This window comes from Podarcis melisellensis (genome assembly GCF_964234715.1).
Source record: "Podarcis melisellensis genome assembly, chromosome: 17".
Lineage (NCBI taxonomy): Eukaryota > Metazoa > Chordata > Lepidosauria > Squamata > Lacertidae > Podarcis > Podarcis melisellensis.
Genome location: NC_138534.1, coordinates 26084448 through 26100569, shown reverse-complemented (window position 1 = coordinate 26100569; position 16122 = coordinate 26084448). Strand labels below are relative to the sequence as shown.

Here is a 16122-nt window from a genome sequence, read left to right as displayed (position 1 = left end):
TTTGTGGGGGAGTGTCCTTCAAGGAAAGGAGAAAAATTGAGCCCCCATCAGCAGAAGTATCTTCACACATAAATGTTCAGAATTTCATGTTTAAATGATTTGCAACAATATATGGTGTTTCAGCAAAGGACATATTTTTGCTTCCACATAATAGCCTGATTTGCACATCACGTTATGCCGCATGATCCCTTGGGAGAAGTTACCACAGCTGTATTGCTTCTCCCTGACCATTTGTTGTTGTTCTCCAATGAACTAACTCATAGTTTTGGTTGGTGTGTCTTCTGAACTCTTGGCTTAAATCTCCAGGACTAACCATAAGCTATTAACAGGCAAACCTTGGTTCCTGCTCATGGTTAGTCTGGAGAAAGTTAAACCATGAGTTCAGGCGGATGACACGCTAAGCCAGTGTTTCACAAATGGTGGGCTCCTGCCTCCTTTCAGGTGAGCCTCAGGGCCACAGCCTGCCCAGTGCTTCCTTACTTGCCTAACACCCCACCCGCTTTGCTGTGCCATAGCCTTCTTGTTGGAACAATACCAGCCTCAACATCTCCCCACAAACTGGTGACTAGAAGACAACAGAGGTTCAGTGCGGGAGGAAAGCGAGGTATTCCTCTTAAGGGGAAAGGGGCAGAGCAGGTATCAAAGATATTAGATAAACAGTTAATGAGTATTAATAATAATTGGGAATAGAAAGGAACAAGCCAAGAGAAGACAAAAATGTAAAAGCTGCAATGAGGAAGGAGGAAAGAAGTAGTTTATGGATAAGTGTGAAAGGGGAAGGGGAGAATAAACGACAGGAGATGTGTAGAAATATTTTAAGTGACATGTTTGGGAAATGCAAAAATAAAAAGTATTTTCCACCTCTGCATTGCCTTTTTGTGGATGGTGGGCCTCAGTAATTTTCAGACTTCTTAAGTGGGCCCTGGTGGGGGGGGGAGAGAACCCCTGCTATGGATTAGCATGGCACAATGCAGCAACAAAACTGGGGAGGCCCAAAACAGTCGTAATGTCCTTTCTGGGAGCCCGCATGCTTGCACATTTGTGCTAATCCATGGTTTGGCCTAGCAAACCAGGTCAATCAAGGTTTCGTGTAGAACACAAGTTTGAGGGTTGTTTTATTTTCAGGCAGCGGGGCATATTTTAAGGTTCTCATATTTTATTATTATTGGGTGTTTATTTTATTTTTTAAAGCTATCTACCATTGTCAGCTTTTTAGAGCCAAGAGAAAGAAATTTAAGCATTATGAAACCATTGTTGAAGAGGAAAAAATACATTAGTTGTGAAAATGCAGCTGTGGTTCATAGCAAGCCACTCTTGCATTGAAATATCTCATTATACCTCATAATTATTTCATTTTTGGCATGCCAAGTGGATAGGGCTGTTTATGCTGCACAGCCTGTGGAGCTTGAAAAATCTCCCATGTGTTTGGTTCCAAATCCTGCCATTTTTTAAAGAAACCTTCCTGGTTCCCAAAATGGAAAGCTGTGGTTAACTGCGACTTTCTGTTTTTTTCCTTTCTGTTGAACAAGTATATGAGACCTCAACAAGAATGTGTAGAGATATGAATGATAGTTTTGTGAGAAATGTGAGAAATAAAAAGGGAACCTTATATTAGATGTATATATGGGAATGCCAGCTTGAGTGAGAGGGTAAAACAGACTAGTTAGATAAGTGGAGGAAGCCTGTGAGTGTTGAACCCGTCTAAATGTTGGTCTAGTATTTGTTTTCAGATGGTTGGTAGGGTGGATTCTTTTATTTGTGCAATATGTTGAAACATTTTCATTGTGCATAAAATGATAGGATAAAATAGTGGTTTTCAATCCACAATAAAACTGTTTTTTTTTTAGTAAAACTTTGTTATTCCTTCAACAAAAACCTTCCTGTTATCAAAAGTTGCTGAAATACATGTGTTAAAATAAAACTTGAGGCGCAAGTATTTTTACATTTTACTTTTATGGTATTTTTTCCAGCGTGGATCTGATGAGCTTCTTCCACCTAGTTTCGCTTACGGGCCTTTTACCATGAGCAATTCTACTCCTGCTACAGGTATGATTGTATGATTAAAGAACACACCTTGCAGCAGGTTTGCAAATAGCCCCTCACCTTGTTTCCTGTGTAAAGTTCAATTTTTATGAGCTGGTCACGTCTGAGGACTTATTTGCAAAGCTATTCTGCAGTGTGTTAACGTAAGCAGAGGCAGACCCCCAAGGATTGCTGCCACCACCCCAGTTTGATCAGTGTGACAACTTTCCATGGGACTTGTGCTTGTAGCAACAGTGGAGGGTCTATCACATGGCTTATTTAAGAAAGGACCCATGGGAAGTAGATGAACACGCCTCCAATGATCAAGATAGCTATTGAATTCCCATTGCCTTATATTGTAACTCACTCATAACACGTTCTGTAGTTTAATGCCGCGTAATCTAACCATGGTTAAAACTGGGAGTCTCCCCAGACTCACACGCTCCTCCCCTCTTGTGTGAGCATTCTCTCTTACTCCCCTTAACGGATAACTATGGTTAATGTAACATCTGCATAAGAGTTTTCCCTGCGCATAATTGGCATGGAATAATTTGTAATCAGCTTCAAAATGAGAAGGAAGAGGAAGTTTGGGAAAGTTCTCAGACTCTGCTCTGTGGACCACCAGTGATCTATAAGGTTTATTCAGGTGGTACACGGCTTGTCTGTAAAAATACAGATAAACCGTACAGCATCTAGCAGTGCATTCCTATTCCTACAACAAGACACTCAGCAGTTTTCAAGTGGTCCATGGGGAAAAACATTTGGGAACCACTGGATTCCCCATGGAACAGCGAACAGTGTTCCAGTGAACAGCCTTATTTATGTAGATAGCCTTCCATTATCAGCTAAAGGTATGAAATTGTGAATTTATAGATGCTGTCAAATTATTTTAGCTAGTTAGGTCTAAAAGAGGCTATGAAAGATGTTGAATTACCTGTAAAGCAGGCATGAAAATATCATTTATTGCTCTTAATTAAAAAAAGTGCACTAAGAACTGCTTTGATGGTTTTCTGCAATCAAGCGGTGTATAAATTTTATGAAATAAATAAAATAATAAACTATTTGCAGTTAATTTTTGAATTATCTCAACGGTCAGTCAAAGGTTTTCTTCAGTCAGCCCCTTGCCCTAGTAATTTCAAAAAAGTTTTCTCAAAACTTGAGAAAACAGTAATGCATTTGAGAACAATCTTTTCAGTTAAGCAAACCTCAACAGGCAGAGCTGTAAATAGCAAAGGAACGTTAACATAATACTTTGCAATTGTTCGTTTTTCTCAGTACTTGAATATTGTCATTCTGGTTTCCATACTGGGGAAAAAGTGACGTAGCATATCTGGAGGAGTTGCAGAGAGAATCTGCAAAAACGGAAGAGTTGAAGCAGAGGAATGGAGAGTCTTCAGTCCTGTCCTGCATGCTTCCTTCAGGTGTACCCCTAAAATCCACCTCTGAAGAAGTGACTTGCATAGAGATCCGCTGCTTCCAAAACAGCCTGATATATTCACCCCAGGCAGATCAAACTTACGCTTATGAGCACATGTACAAACCGCCTTTACGCAATAGGCTTCTGCAATAATTTACTGCTGATCTGGTTTACTGGCCCATTTCCCATGCCTGGTGAGCTGGCAGCAGCAATGGAGGCTTCCTCACTTCATTCAGGATGTCTGTGTGAGCAGATAGTGGACTCACCCACTCTTTCCCTTCCTAACATAGTCAGACATTGCCTGCCAAGTCAGTCCATGGCTACTGTGCATGTGCTAGTTCAGGAATCTAGGGTGGGCATCAGTGATCCTCCTCTTCCATTTTTGGCAAAGCTAAAATATATTTTATTGACACTTAAGATCCTCTGTGCAGTACTGTAAATTGGTTGTCTGCAGAATCAACCAAGATGCTATTAGTGTATAGATTAGCAAAAGGTCCATCGTCAAAACAGGCTGTAGCATTGTTGACTCTCATGCTCTGATTTTCTCACAATCTCCCCTGGAGCGTTGATCTCTCCTGCAATACCTTTCTTGATGCTTTTTGTATGATGTTAGGGGGCTTTATTACTCTTATAAAGTTCCAAAGCAGCCAGTAGCTGGGTAATATGCTTATAAACCTCTCTGTGAAAGATGCTCAATAACAGGCCCAGCTGCTGAAGCCCTTTTGGTTGCTGTAGAATTAGTTACCATGATTTCCTAGAGTGACTAGTGAGCCAAAAGAAAAATTCCCAAGTTCTGTGACTGGAATAAACCCGTACAGACTTTATCTAAAACAGAATTAGAACTTCCTGTATTTAGAGCTAGAGAGTAGTGAACAAACACAAATGTCATAAGGAAACAAAAAGCTTGTTATTGCTTAGCACAGGTGGTTTGATATTGTGACCTGCACAGCAAGCAAAATTTTTAGCAATGCTAAAGTATACATTTTAATCTGAAGTGTTTCTTTATATCTTAGCTAATGGGAATGACAACAAAAAATTTAAAGGAGACAGATCTCCCTGCTCCCCTTCTCGAGTCCTTCATCTTCGTAAAATTCCAAATGACGTCACTGAAGCGGAAATAATTTCTCTAGGTCTCCCTTTTGGCAAAGTAACCAATCTCTTGATGTTGAAGGGCAAGAGCCAGGTATGTATATACTTTGCAGTAAATACCCAAAATACAAGAAAAAGTAGTTCATGTAGCGTATGCTATTTGGCTAGTATCCAGTGGAATAGTTAAGAGTTGAGCAATTCAAATATCCCAATTGTCTCACAATAGTTTTGCCTCTAAAATAAACCAAGCATGTGCCTGAAACCAGGAAGTTACTCAGATTATCGCCTAGCCCACACCCAGCCCCCAAAAGGCTATTGACCATGATTCCTGGGCTACAAAGAAGTTCTCTGCTGTATCTCTCCAGCCCATCAGGGAGCTGCCTGCCATTTGCAGTCCAAGAGCACAGTCACTAGCAGGTGTCCTCAATCTTCAGCTGCATGAACCACGAAAGTGTAATTTCGTATTGTAGCTTTGCTCTCAGACCATAGTTTTAAACAAAACACATATTTCAAAATTTGGACCTGTCAGGGACCTGTGATGGCTTTAATATCAGAAGTGGAAGCTTTCAATCCCTTCTTCTCGGTGTACAAAAGAGGTAGAAGAAGGGAACGTGCAATCCTCTTGTAGAGGAATATTCTTATTATTAAATTTGTATACTGTTCTGCCCTTCAACTGTAGATCTTGGGGCAGTTCACAGCATAAAAAATACAAGATAAAAGCACAAAATGCATAATAAAAGCAAGAACAAAACAAACCAGTAACCCACCCCAACCCCTCCCACAAACACATTTGAAAGAACATAGGGTGCTATTTAGCCAAAGGCCTGGTTGCAGAAAAAGATGGTTTTTCATCACATCTGAAGCTGGTCACTGTATAGTTGTGAAGTTTAAAAAAAAAAAAAAGCTTTTGGAGGAAATCACTAGAAATATAGAAAACTTGTGTTATTTAAACAAAAATATTTTTATTTGTTTCTTGCAATGTCTTTAGCAGTTATAATGGTATTGGGTGTTGGAGAATGCACTCTGAAAAAACTTATATTGGGTCACACATTGATAAATGCTTGTCTATCTCCAATTTGTGAAATAAGGCACCTTTACGTAATAAAAATAAGGAACTACTTGAAGTAAAAATAAATAAATAAATGCAATGTTTTATTTTGTAAATAGATGTATTTTTAAAGTACATAGCAAATATAAAAGCAGCAGTCTGTGCACCGTTTTTTGTTTGTTTGTTTGTTTGATTGTTTGTTTTCAAGTGAAAGTGGTTTTACAATCATAACATTCCTCTGTTTGTGTTAATTGCAGGCTTTCCTAGAAATGGCTTCAGAAGAAGCTGCCGTTACTATGGTGAACTACTACACTCCTGTTACTCCTCACCTCCGCAGCCAGCCTGTTTATATTCAGTATTCCAATCACCGAGAACTTAAGACTGACAATCTACCCAATCAGGCTGTAAGTATGGTACTTTTTGGGGGGGCGGGGTGGAATCCATAGTATTCATTAGAACTATTAGTATGTAAATGATTTTCAAACCACTTAAATATCCTGTTTTTATAAGCCTTCAGTTTACTTTCCTGAAAGCAGGCCCAGTGCTTTGATTTGGAGCAAAGGAAGTTGAACTTCAGCTACTTCTGGTTAGCTGTTTAAAAACTTTCGTGTTTTGTTACTAGGCTGGACAGTACAGCTAATAGATAAAGTCTGATGGTGTGCTGACTACATATGTGAAGGTCAGAGGGTTGCGGGAACTGTGGTAGGAGAGGTTTTCTCCACCCCATGAGGACTTCTCAACTTTTCCATTGGAAAAATCCGGAAGGGGGGCGTGTACACTGGGGTGGGGAAACACCTGGAAATGAAACATCTTTTGAAGGAGTGAAATGTTGCAAAGGCAAGGTTTTGCTCACTCATAATATTTATTCCGTTTATTAAATCGTTCCCCGTGACGCACTCCGAAGCAATTTACAATATACTATAAAAACAGTAAAACAATTGCATATATAAGAACAATTACGTAGTAAAGATTTTTACACAAGACAGTCAACAGCAGGGGTGGGGAAGCTTTTCTGCTGTCCCCCCCCCCTCTGATTTTCTCTTGACTACACCTGGTTTTTTGGCACTTCGAGTTCTGTGCAAAGGACTTTTGACAAGTGCCAGACACCTGACACACTCTAAATTCCTGAAAACGAGCTGGCTTTGCAAGCCTTACGCTTGGTGTTTCAGAAGCACTGAATACAGAATGGGAAACTTGTAACCTTCACTAGTATGTGCTGTACACCAGGGGTAGGCAACCTAAGGCCCATGGGCCACAAGCAGCCCATGGGGGTCGTTTAACCATCCCACGAGCTGCCCCTCAATTGAGCCACCCACTTGGCAAGTCCCCACATGCTGTGCTAAACCGGTGTGGTGCGGGGACTCGCTTTCATGGTGCCGAAAATTGCGCAGGCGCCGTAAATCACGTCTGTGCAGGCACCGTAAATTGCAGATGCGTGCGCTCATGTGCGCAAGTAATCCAGTCCATGGAGGGCTCTCCGCTGGAGTGAACAGGCCCAGGTGAGGTAAACCTTGCCAACCCCTGCCATCGATGAACAATTTGCACACTGGGTGCAGTGGAGAGAAAGTGTAAGGTTACGCTTTGGGGGCACATAGATCCTTATAGCTTGTAACTCTTTAAATAACGTGTGTGCAAGCTAACAATGGCATGTACAATACGCAAAATGTTATGTACCGAAGTTCTCACCCTGGGCCAGCAAGGGGATACTGTAGATAGTTCAGGTCCACATATGCAAATAAGGGATCGAAAGTGACGTTCAGTGATTGGATAGTTACAGAAAGTTGTTACAGTTACGTTGTACTGGAGCTTTATATAAGCAGGCTGGCTGAACCCTTCAGTTCTGTTCTGGCCTCTGAATAAACAAGAGCTGTTTGCAGAATCGCTGTGTCGTCTGATATGTTCACCCACAACTTAACACAAAACATTTCCATCCTTTTTTTCCACCCCCTCCTTAGAGAGCGCAAGCTGCATTGCAAGCAGTGAATGCGGTGCAGTCCGGAGGCTTGGCCCTTACAGGTGCTCTCGCGACTGAAGGCGGACTACCTCCTGGTCAGAGTTCTGTTCTTCGAATTATAGTTGAGAATCTCTTCTACCCTGTAACTCTAGAAGTGCTGTATCAGGTAAAAGACTTTTTAAAAAAATACCAATTACCGTATTTTTTCGTGTATAAGACCCTCTTTTGGGGGACTCAAATTTAAGAAATTTGCACTGCACTATCCATGTATAAGACGACTCCCTCTTTTGGGCATAATTTTAAAAGAAAAAAACCTAGTCATACATGGAAAAGTCAGTACCTTTTTTTTACATTGTTGTATTTGGTAATGAAAAACAAATTGTCAGATGCTTATTCCTTCACTACTTCCTCTCCAGGGCTGATCTTTCATAGTGTTGGGCTGGTCATCTATTTTCTGACAAGGGGAGGGCATCTGGTGATGGTTATTTGCTAAAGAGAGTATATACCTATAGCGATTGGAGATAATAGCACCAGTTATCTGGTCACGTGCAAGCAGTCAGAGCATATCTGTCAACTTTTCCCTTTTCTTGCGAGGAATCCTATTCAGAATAAGGGGATTTCCCTTTTAAAAAGGGGAAAGTTTGCAGCTACGATTCAGAGTGCAGCCTGTTTCTCTCTAATTCACTCCCTCCAAAATAGCCACAGATGCATATGGGTACAGATTGTTCCCCTCAATTGCCCTGGAGAAACCTGTTTCTTCATGTCAAGTGTTTTTGCTAGACTGTGACGATAGGTTTGGCTAAAAGGAAAGTTCTGAACCTGGAATTATATATTTAACTCAAGATTAATAGGGATGCGATTGGCGCTGTGGTCTAAACCACTGAGACTAGGGCTTGCCGATCGGAAGGTCAGCGGTTCGAATCCCTGCAATGGGGTGAGCTCCCGTTGCTCGGTCCCTTCTCCTGCCAACCTAGCAGTTCGAAAGCATGTCAAGTGCAAGTAGATAAATAGGTACCGCTCTGGTGGGAAGGTAAACGGCGTTTCCGTGCGCTGCTCTGGTTCACCAGAAGCGGCTTAGTCATGCTGGCCACATGACCCGGAAAAACTGTCTGCGGACAAATGCCGGCTCCCTTGGCCAGTAAAACAAGGTGAGCGCCACAACCCCAGAGTCATTCGCTACTGGACTTAACTGTCAGGGGTCCTTTACCTTTATCTTTTTAAATAGGGGTTACTTATGTATTCATTTAAATATTCATAACAATTCTGTTGTGCTCTAGCTGTATGTATGTAAGCAATCATTCCCTATAGAACAATTAAATGATTGAGTGGAGTTTGCTTCACTCTGCAGCAAGATTAGTAATATAACCGAACAATTTCACTTAGTATAAGGCACAGCTATCTAGTTATTTCACTAGATTTCACTTAATGATTTTGTTATATTTACATGTGGTTCTCATGACAGAAAAACATCTCTGTCCGCGTGGTTAAAAAGTAACGTTGATTATTTTGCTGGGGGTCGGGTACACATGAAGTTTGCTTCTCAAAACTTTTCCGGAAAGTATCAAGGTGTGAATTTGCTGCCTGCATTTTTCTCAGATCTTCTCCAAGTTTGGGACAGTCTTGAAGATTATCACTTTCACAAAAAACAATCAGTTCCAGGCCTTGCTTCAATATGCTGATCCAATGAATGCACATTATGCCAAAATGGTAAGTGCAAAACTATGCACCTGATAAGTTTTGGATTTTGACCATGTTAACAATTTGCTGCGTCTGACTTTGATTTTAACATGCATCTTAATTTTCCAGTGTTTTGTGTCACTAGTATCCCATTTGGAGTTGCTACAGGAGGTCCATACCGATATACATTTGTGGCACAGTGATTATCTACACAAATCTGCCACAGCAGGCTTTGTTTCTAGATATTTAGTCAAGATATTTAAAGTCAAATTTAAAACTACTTAATTTAACGGTGGATACTGAATCTTTTATATGTTTTATGTGTTCAGTATGTCTGGATTACTAATGTTTTATAGATGGTGAGTGCTTTTTGTTTTTAAAAAAATGATTTCACTGTGTAAACTATGCCAATGAAGGCTGAATGAATGAATATTACCTTGTCCACCCAAAAGATGTTGCATAAAGGGCCCAGATAGTTAATGTTGGGGTGGATGGGCATAGTTGTAAAAATCTCTTCTTTGCATGTTAAGAAATTACAGAACAGTCGTCCTTTGCAACTGTCATAAAGTATGACTGACAGCCATAACTTACAGGTACTCTAATTGGAAAAGCATTAATGATACACCATAAGCTTGACCAATGCAGATAATAAAACAAAATGCTTACGGCATTTGGATGTGTGTGCTTCTTACCTTGATGGCATGTGGTTGGTAATATTGTAAGGAACTGTATGAACGATGCCGTTCTTTAAGACTGTAGTGAATATTAGAGAATGGACTTGGAAAAACATGGAGGAATGGCACAAGAAATGTTCACTAGCTGCTTGCCCCTTCTGCTCTACCCAAAGCATGTTCAAGATTGCTAAAAGGATTATCTGGCGAAATGGTTAAGTCGGCTATGATAAAATGGGCACAGGATATTGGGCATAACATCATGTTTGAGGACTGGGAAAGGTTGTGGACCACTGGGTTGAATTTTACTGCATGTAATGCTTTGAAAGAAAATGTAATGAAAATGATATACAGATGGTACATGACCCCAGTTAAACTTGCCAAAATATACCATTCGTCAGATAACAAATGCTGGAAATGCAAGGAAAATGAAGGAACATTCTACCACCTCTGGTGGACTTGTCCTAAGGTGAAGGCCTTCTGGGAAATGATATATAATGAGTTGAAAAAGGTATTTAAGTATACCTTCACCAAGAAACCAGAGGCCTTCCTTCTGGGCATTGTCGACCAGAAGGTGTTAAAGAAAGATAGAACATTTTTCATGTATGCGACAACAGCAGCAAGGATATTACTTGCTAAGAATTGGAAAACTCAAGATCTACCCACACTGGAAGAATGGCAGATGCAACTGATGGACTATATGCAATTGGCGGAGATGACCGGCAGAATCCGAGACCTGGGAGAAGAAAGGATGGAAGAAGATTGGAAGAAATTTAAGATTTACTTACAAAAATATTGTGACTTAATGGAATGTTAAGAAGGATGCTTGGTTATAAATAAATTGGCCATCACTAAAATAGATTAGGAATTGATGATATAAATTAAGAGAAACAAATTTGTAGGAGAACCATTTTATTGTAATTAATTAAGCGGTCACAAAATTTGGAAATAAGATGATAATTTGCTTGACAAAAACGTATTAACGATGTAAATGGGAGCGGGAGGCGTGAGGAAGTTCAAGGATGATATGAAACTTTGTTAAAACAAAGCAATATTGTTTATTATTATTGTATTTTTCCTTTTCAAAAAAACCTAATAAATATTTATAAAAAAAAAAAACAAGATTGCTAAAAGGATTATCTGGCATATATCAGTAATGTAAAAGATTAGGACTTCATAAACTCAAGTCAGCTCTTCTATCATCTTTACAGGCTCTAGACGGTCAGAATATCTACAATGCTTGCTGCACTCTTCGTATTGATTTCTCCAAGCTAACAAGCCTTAATGTAAAATACAACAATGATAAAAGCAGAGACTTTACTCGTTTAGACCTTCCTTCAGGTGATGGACAGCCTTCCCTTGATCCCACTATGGCTGCTGCCTTTGGTAAGAATGCTTAATTACTCTCTGTGTGTTTATTTTATGTACCAGTTTTCTAGACTGTCCTTCATTAAACAAAGGAGCTTAGAGCCGTTACCAGCATCATATAGTACAGCAGACAATGTATAGCAATAAAATACAATCCTTAAAACTAATAGCTAATAATATAAGCAGTTCCAGGGGGGCGGGTGGACAACATCATCGGCAACATCAACAGATTTAATCCAAGATTTCCAATATTTATAGACAGCTTTTCACCACAAATTGAAAGGCAGCCCACCAGTATTTGCATACTAGAATTCTTGATAATCTAGGTAAAAATGGTGGGTATTGTATTTCTGTGTTTGGTATCAGTATTCACGCAGGTTGTGTCTGACTGAATAAGTGCATTGTTGCTGGTTGCATGTATAATGAATTACAATGGGAATCGGAATTGTGAATAAATGATTAATACCTATATTGCCAATAGTAGGAATGGTACCAATCCATGTATTATAGGTGTTTAATATATGGTGTTTTTGCTGTATTTGTGTAACTGCCCTATTGTCACTAAAGATAAGGGGTGAAGGAAGCTGCTGAGTCTGTTTAGATTGGAAGGACAATTTACAGCTGTTTATGTAGCAATTTGCATCTAATTAGGTTAAGTAGCACAGTTCAAGTGTGTGAATATACTTCAGGAAATGTAGCTTGAGTTTCTCTGATCAGGACTATCTCTGCATATTATAAATTCCAAATATTTATTGTCTAGCTTTTTTGTATTATGCCTCAGTTTAAAGCAATCGTTCGACCTAAACATTCAAAGTTATTTCGCTGTTGGATTTTGCCCTAAGTAGTGAGAGCTGGGGAAACTATTATGATTTGGCTGAAAATATATAATAGTCAGATTTTTCTTTCCTTCCCTCATCACAATTTCAAATCTGCCACAGAAAAGGAACAGCATAATTTGGACTGCTATATGACAAAAAGGAACACTACCACCTGTTAAGCTTATTTTTAGTGCATTGTTGATTTTAATTATATTTTGTTCCTAACTGTTTTTACGGATAATTTCATTGTTCTTTTTGTAAACAGCTTTGGGTTTTGGTTTGTTTCTTACAGTCAGACAGCATATAAATATGCAATAAATAAAGTCATGAAACTTAAAAATAATAATAAGACAAAGGGCAAAGCTGATTCCTGCGCTAGATTTTGGATCTTTGCGGCGCAACCTTATACACATCTATTCAGGAGTAAACACTCCAACAAGAGTAAACCACTCTTGTGATCTTCAGATGAAAGGTGGTATATAAATTAATAATAAAATACACTTACTCATAGGTAAGTGAGTGTAGGATTGCAGCCACACTTTGTGAGCTGAGTTGTGCAAATTGCACAGCTGCTGTTGATCCCATGATTGCTGTATCGTCTTGAAGTAGGAGCAACCAGCACAGACACATGTAGGCTCTCAAGCAGGCACCCCCCAATTCGGCCCTCCAGATGTTTTGGGACTACAACTCCCATCATCCCTAGCTAACACAACCAGTAAGGGATGATGGGAATTGTAGTCCCAAAACAGCTGGAGGGCCGAGTTTGGGGATGCCTGCTCTAAAGTGACTAAAAGCACCAAATGTGTGTATCTAACCCCTGAAATAAGGTTAATTTAGCAAGCTTTAGAGGAATTGAAATTGCTTTCCGTTTTCTCTAGCAGTTAATCGCTTGCACCCTAATTTAATTTCTCTTTTTTAGGCACTCCAGGTATCATCTCCTCACCATATGCGGGGGCTGCTGGTTTTGCTCCTGCCATTGGGTTTCCTCAGGCAGGCAAGTCCTTTTCTGTATGCGTAAACCCTGTCTGTTATTGGTCTGTCTGTTTGTTTTTCTTTAAACAAATTAATTCAAATGGGCACTGGAGTAGACAAAGGACCTAGCACGCCTTTGTGTATGTAGGCCATGGTACTGTCAGAAAGCAGTGTCTTTTATACTTTTCTGCGCTTAATTTTAGTTAGAGAGCTTGGGGCATTTGGGAATTCATCCATCTTTGGACAAGGAAAATGTTTTTTGCCATGTTAAAGTGAATCATTGTAGTGGGGCTGTTCTTTTTGTACCTGTATTTAACAACTAGATGGAAGTATGAGAACTCAAACCCCCAATGTATTGAAATAAATCTTAACTCATCAAGAAATGGAAAATCCGTAAGAATGGGATGGTACAGTCTCGGTTTGTCTTATCAAGATAGGCTGCAAAGATTTATTTGTGGCATTTTAACCAGGTGAGGAGGAATAAATGGCAGGCCTTTGCTTATTTGTAAAGCATTTATTATAGAATGTTTCGCTCTGAGCTTGTGCTTTAAAATGAGAGATAAAAATTGAACTGCCATGCGCATCTTCTGAAATAGTTCTATAGATCTATTTTGACTTTTCCAGGTCTTTCCGTCTCAGCTGTTCCCAGTGCGCTTGGTCCTCTTGCAATCACCACCTCTGCTATGACTGGGCGAATGGCTATCCCAGGAATGACTGGAATGCCCGGAAATTTCGTTTTGCTTGTTAGCAATCTCAATCCTGATGTAAGCCTCATATATAGTGTTAAAGTTTATAACATAAACATAGTTTGCAGTTAAGCTTATGGCATTTAACCCAAAATCTAAACTAGAGATTGGATAATAACCAGTATTATCAATGAAAAATATAACTGAAATAACTTTTCATGATGTGTGTGTGTGTGTGTGTGTGTGTATATATACACACACACACACACACATACACACACATATATATACATATATATATACAGTGGTGCCTCGCAAGACGAAATTAATTCGTTCCGCAAGTCTCTTCGTCTTGCGAGTTTTTCGTCTTGCGATGCACGGTTTTCCATAGGAATGCATTGAAAATCAATTAATGCGTTCCTATGGAAAAAGCCTTCCCCCGACCTCTTCTGGCGGGCGGCATTTTAAAATCGCCCGGGACAGCGGAGGACTTCTCCGCTGTCCGGGGCGATTTAAAAGCCCCTGGGAAGGCAGGCAGGGGGGACAAAGGCTTTCCCGCCCGGCCGCCCGGCTTCGGGACATCGTTCCGATGCCGGGCGGCTGGGGGAGGCGTTCCTGCCCCACCGCCCGGCATCGGGACGATGCCCCGAAGCCGGGCGGCTGGGGGAGGCGTTCCTGCCCCACCGCCCGGCATCGGGACGATGCCCCGAAGCCGGGCGGCTGGGGGAGGCGTTCCTGCCCCACCGCCCGGCATCGGGATGATGCCCCGAAGCCGGGCAGGGGGGAGGGCTTTCCCGCCCGGCCGCCCGGCTTCGGGACATCGTTCCGATGCCGGGCGGCTGGGGGAGGCGTTCCTGCCCCACCGCCCGGCATCGGGACGATGCCCCGAAGCCGGGCGGCTGGGGGAGGCGTTCCTGCCCCACCGCCCGGCATCGGGACGATGCCCCGAAGCCGGGCGGCTGGGGGAGGCTTTCCCGCCCGGCCGCCCGGCTTCGGGACATCGTTCCGATGCCGGGCGGCTGGGGGAGGCTTTCCTGCCCCACCGCCCGGCATCGGGACGATGCCCCGAAGCCGGGCGGCTGGGGGAGGCTTTCCCGCCCGGCCGCCCGGCTTCGGGACATCGTTCCGATGCCGGGCGGCTGGGGGAGGCTTTCCTGCCCCACCGCCGGGCATCGGGACGATGCCCCGAAGCCGGGCGGCTGGGGGAGGCTTTCCCGCCCGGCCGCCCGGCTTCGGGACATCGTTCCGATGCCGGGCGGCTGGGGGAGGCTTTCCTGCCCCACCGCCCGGCATCGGGACGATGCCCCGAAGCCGGGCGGCTGGGGGAGGCTTTCCCGCCCGGCCGCCCGGCTTCGGGACATCGTTCCGATGCCGGGCGGCTGGGGGAGGCTTTCCTGCCCCACCGCCGGGCATCGGGATGATGCCCCGAAGCCGGGCGGCTGGGGGAGGCTTTCCCGCCCGGCCGCCCGGCTTCGGGACATCGTTCCGATGCCGGGCGGCTGGGGGAGGCTTTCCTGCCCCACCGCCCGGCATCGGGATGATGCCCCGAAGCCGGGCGGCTGGGGGAGGCTTTCCCGCCCGGCCGCCCGGCTTCGGGACATCGTTCCGATGCCGGGCGGCTGGGGGAGGCTTTCCTGCCCCACCGCCCGGCATCGGGACGATGCCCCGAAGCCGGGCGGCTGGGGGAGGCTTTCCCGCCCGGCCGCCCGGCTTCGGGACATCGTTCCGATGCCGGGCGGCTGGGGGAGGCTTTCCTGCCCCACCGCCCGGCATCGGGACGATGCCCCGAAGCCGGGCGGCTGGGGGAGGCTTTCCCGCCCGGCCGCCCGGCTTCGGGACATCGTTCCGATGCCGGGCGGCTGGGGGAGGCTTCAAAAGCCGTCCGGGGGCTTTTAAATCGCCCCGGACAGTCCCGGGGCGATTTAAAAGCCCCCGGTTAGGCAGGCAGGGCCTGCCTTCAAAAGCCTGCCTGCCTTCAAAAGCCGTCCGGGATAGCGGGAAGCGCTTCCCTGCTATCCCGGACGCTTTTAAAATGCTGGCGGTGGGGAGCAAAGCCTTTCGCCCCCGCCGGCCTTCCTGGACCTCTTCTGAAGTCCGGAGGGGGGGGAAAGGCTTTGCTCCCCACCGCCAGCATTTAAAAAAAGGTCCCCGAGATTTCCCTATGGGCTTTCGTCTTGCGATGCAAGCCCATAGGGAAAATCGTCTAGCGAAGCGTCGCAAAAACCGAAAAACCCTTTCGTCTTGCGGGTTTTTCGTCTTGCGAGGCATTCGTCTAGCGGGGCACCACTGTATAAACATTCTGGGGCAGGGGATGTTTGAAGTAATTTTACTTTATAATAGCACTTTGGTCTACCTAATATTGTATTTCACATATCTATTCAAGCACTTGCTACCTGTTAA

At 43.3% G+C, this 16122-nt stretch overlaps 1 protein-coding gene across 1 annotated transcript in view; it reads left to right on the top strand.

Moving 5' to 3' along the window:
* The window catches only part of PTBP3 (polypyrimidine tract binding protein 3), a 48435-nt gene that overhangs the window by 21974 nt on the left and 10339 nt on the right, over positions 1-16122 (top strand). Inside the window, exons 3-10 of the mRNA XM_081895002.1 lie at positions 1971-2046; positions 4453-4622; positions 5834-5980; positions 7532-7696; positions 9127-9237; positions 11090-11264; positions 12984-13062; positions 13641-13800. Coding sequence (XP_081751128.1) covers positions 1971-2046; positions 4453-4622; positions 5834-5980; positions 7532-7696; positions 9127-9237; positions 11090-11264; positions 12984-13062; positions 13641-13800 — 1083 coding nt within the window. The remainder of the gene's footprint in view (positions 1-1970; positions 2047-4452; positions 4623-5833; positions 5981-7531; positions 7697-9126; positions 9238-11089; positions 11265-12983; positions 13063-13640; positions 13801-16122) is intronic.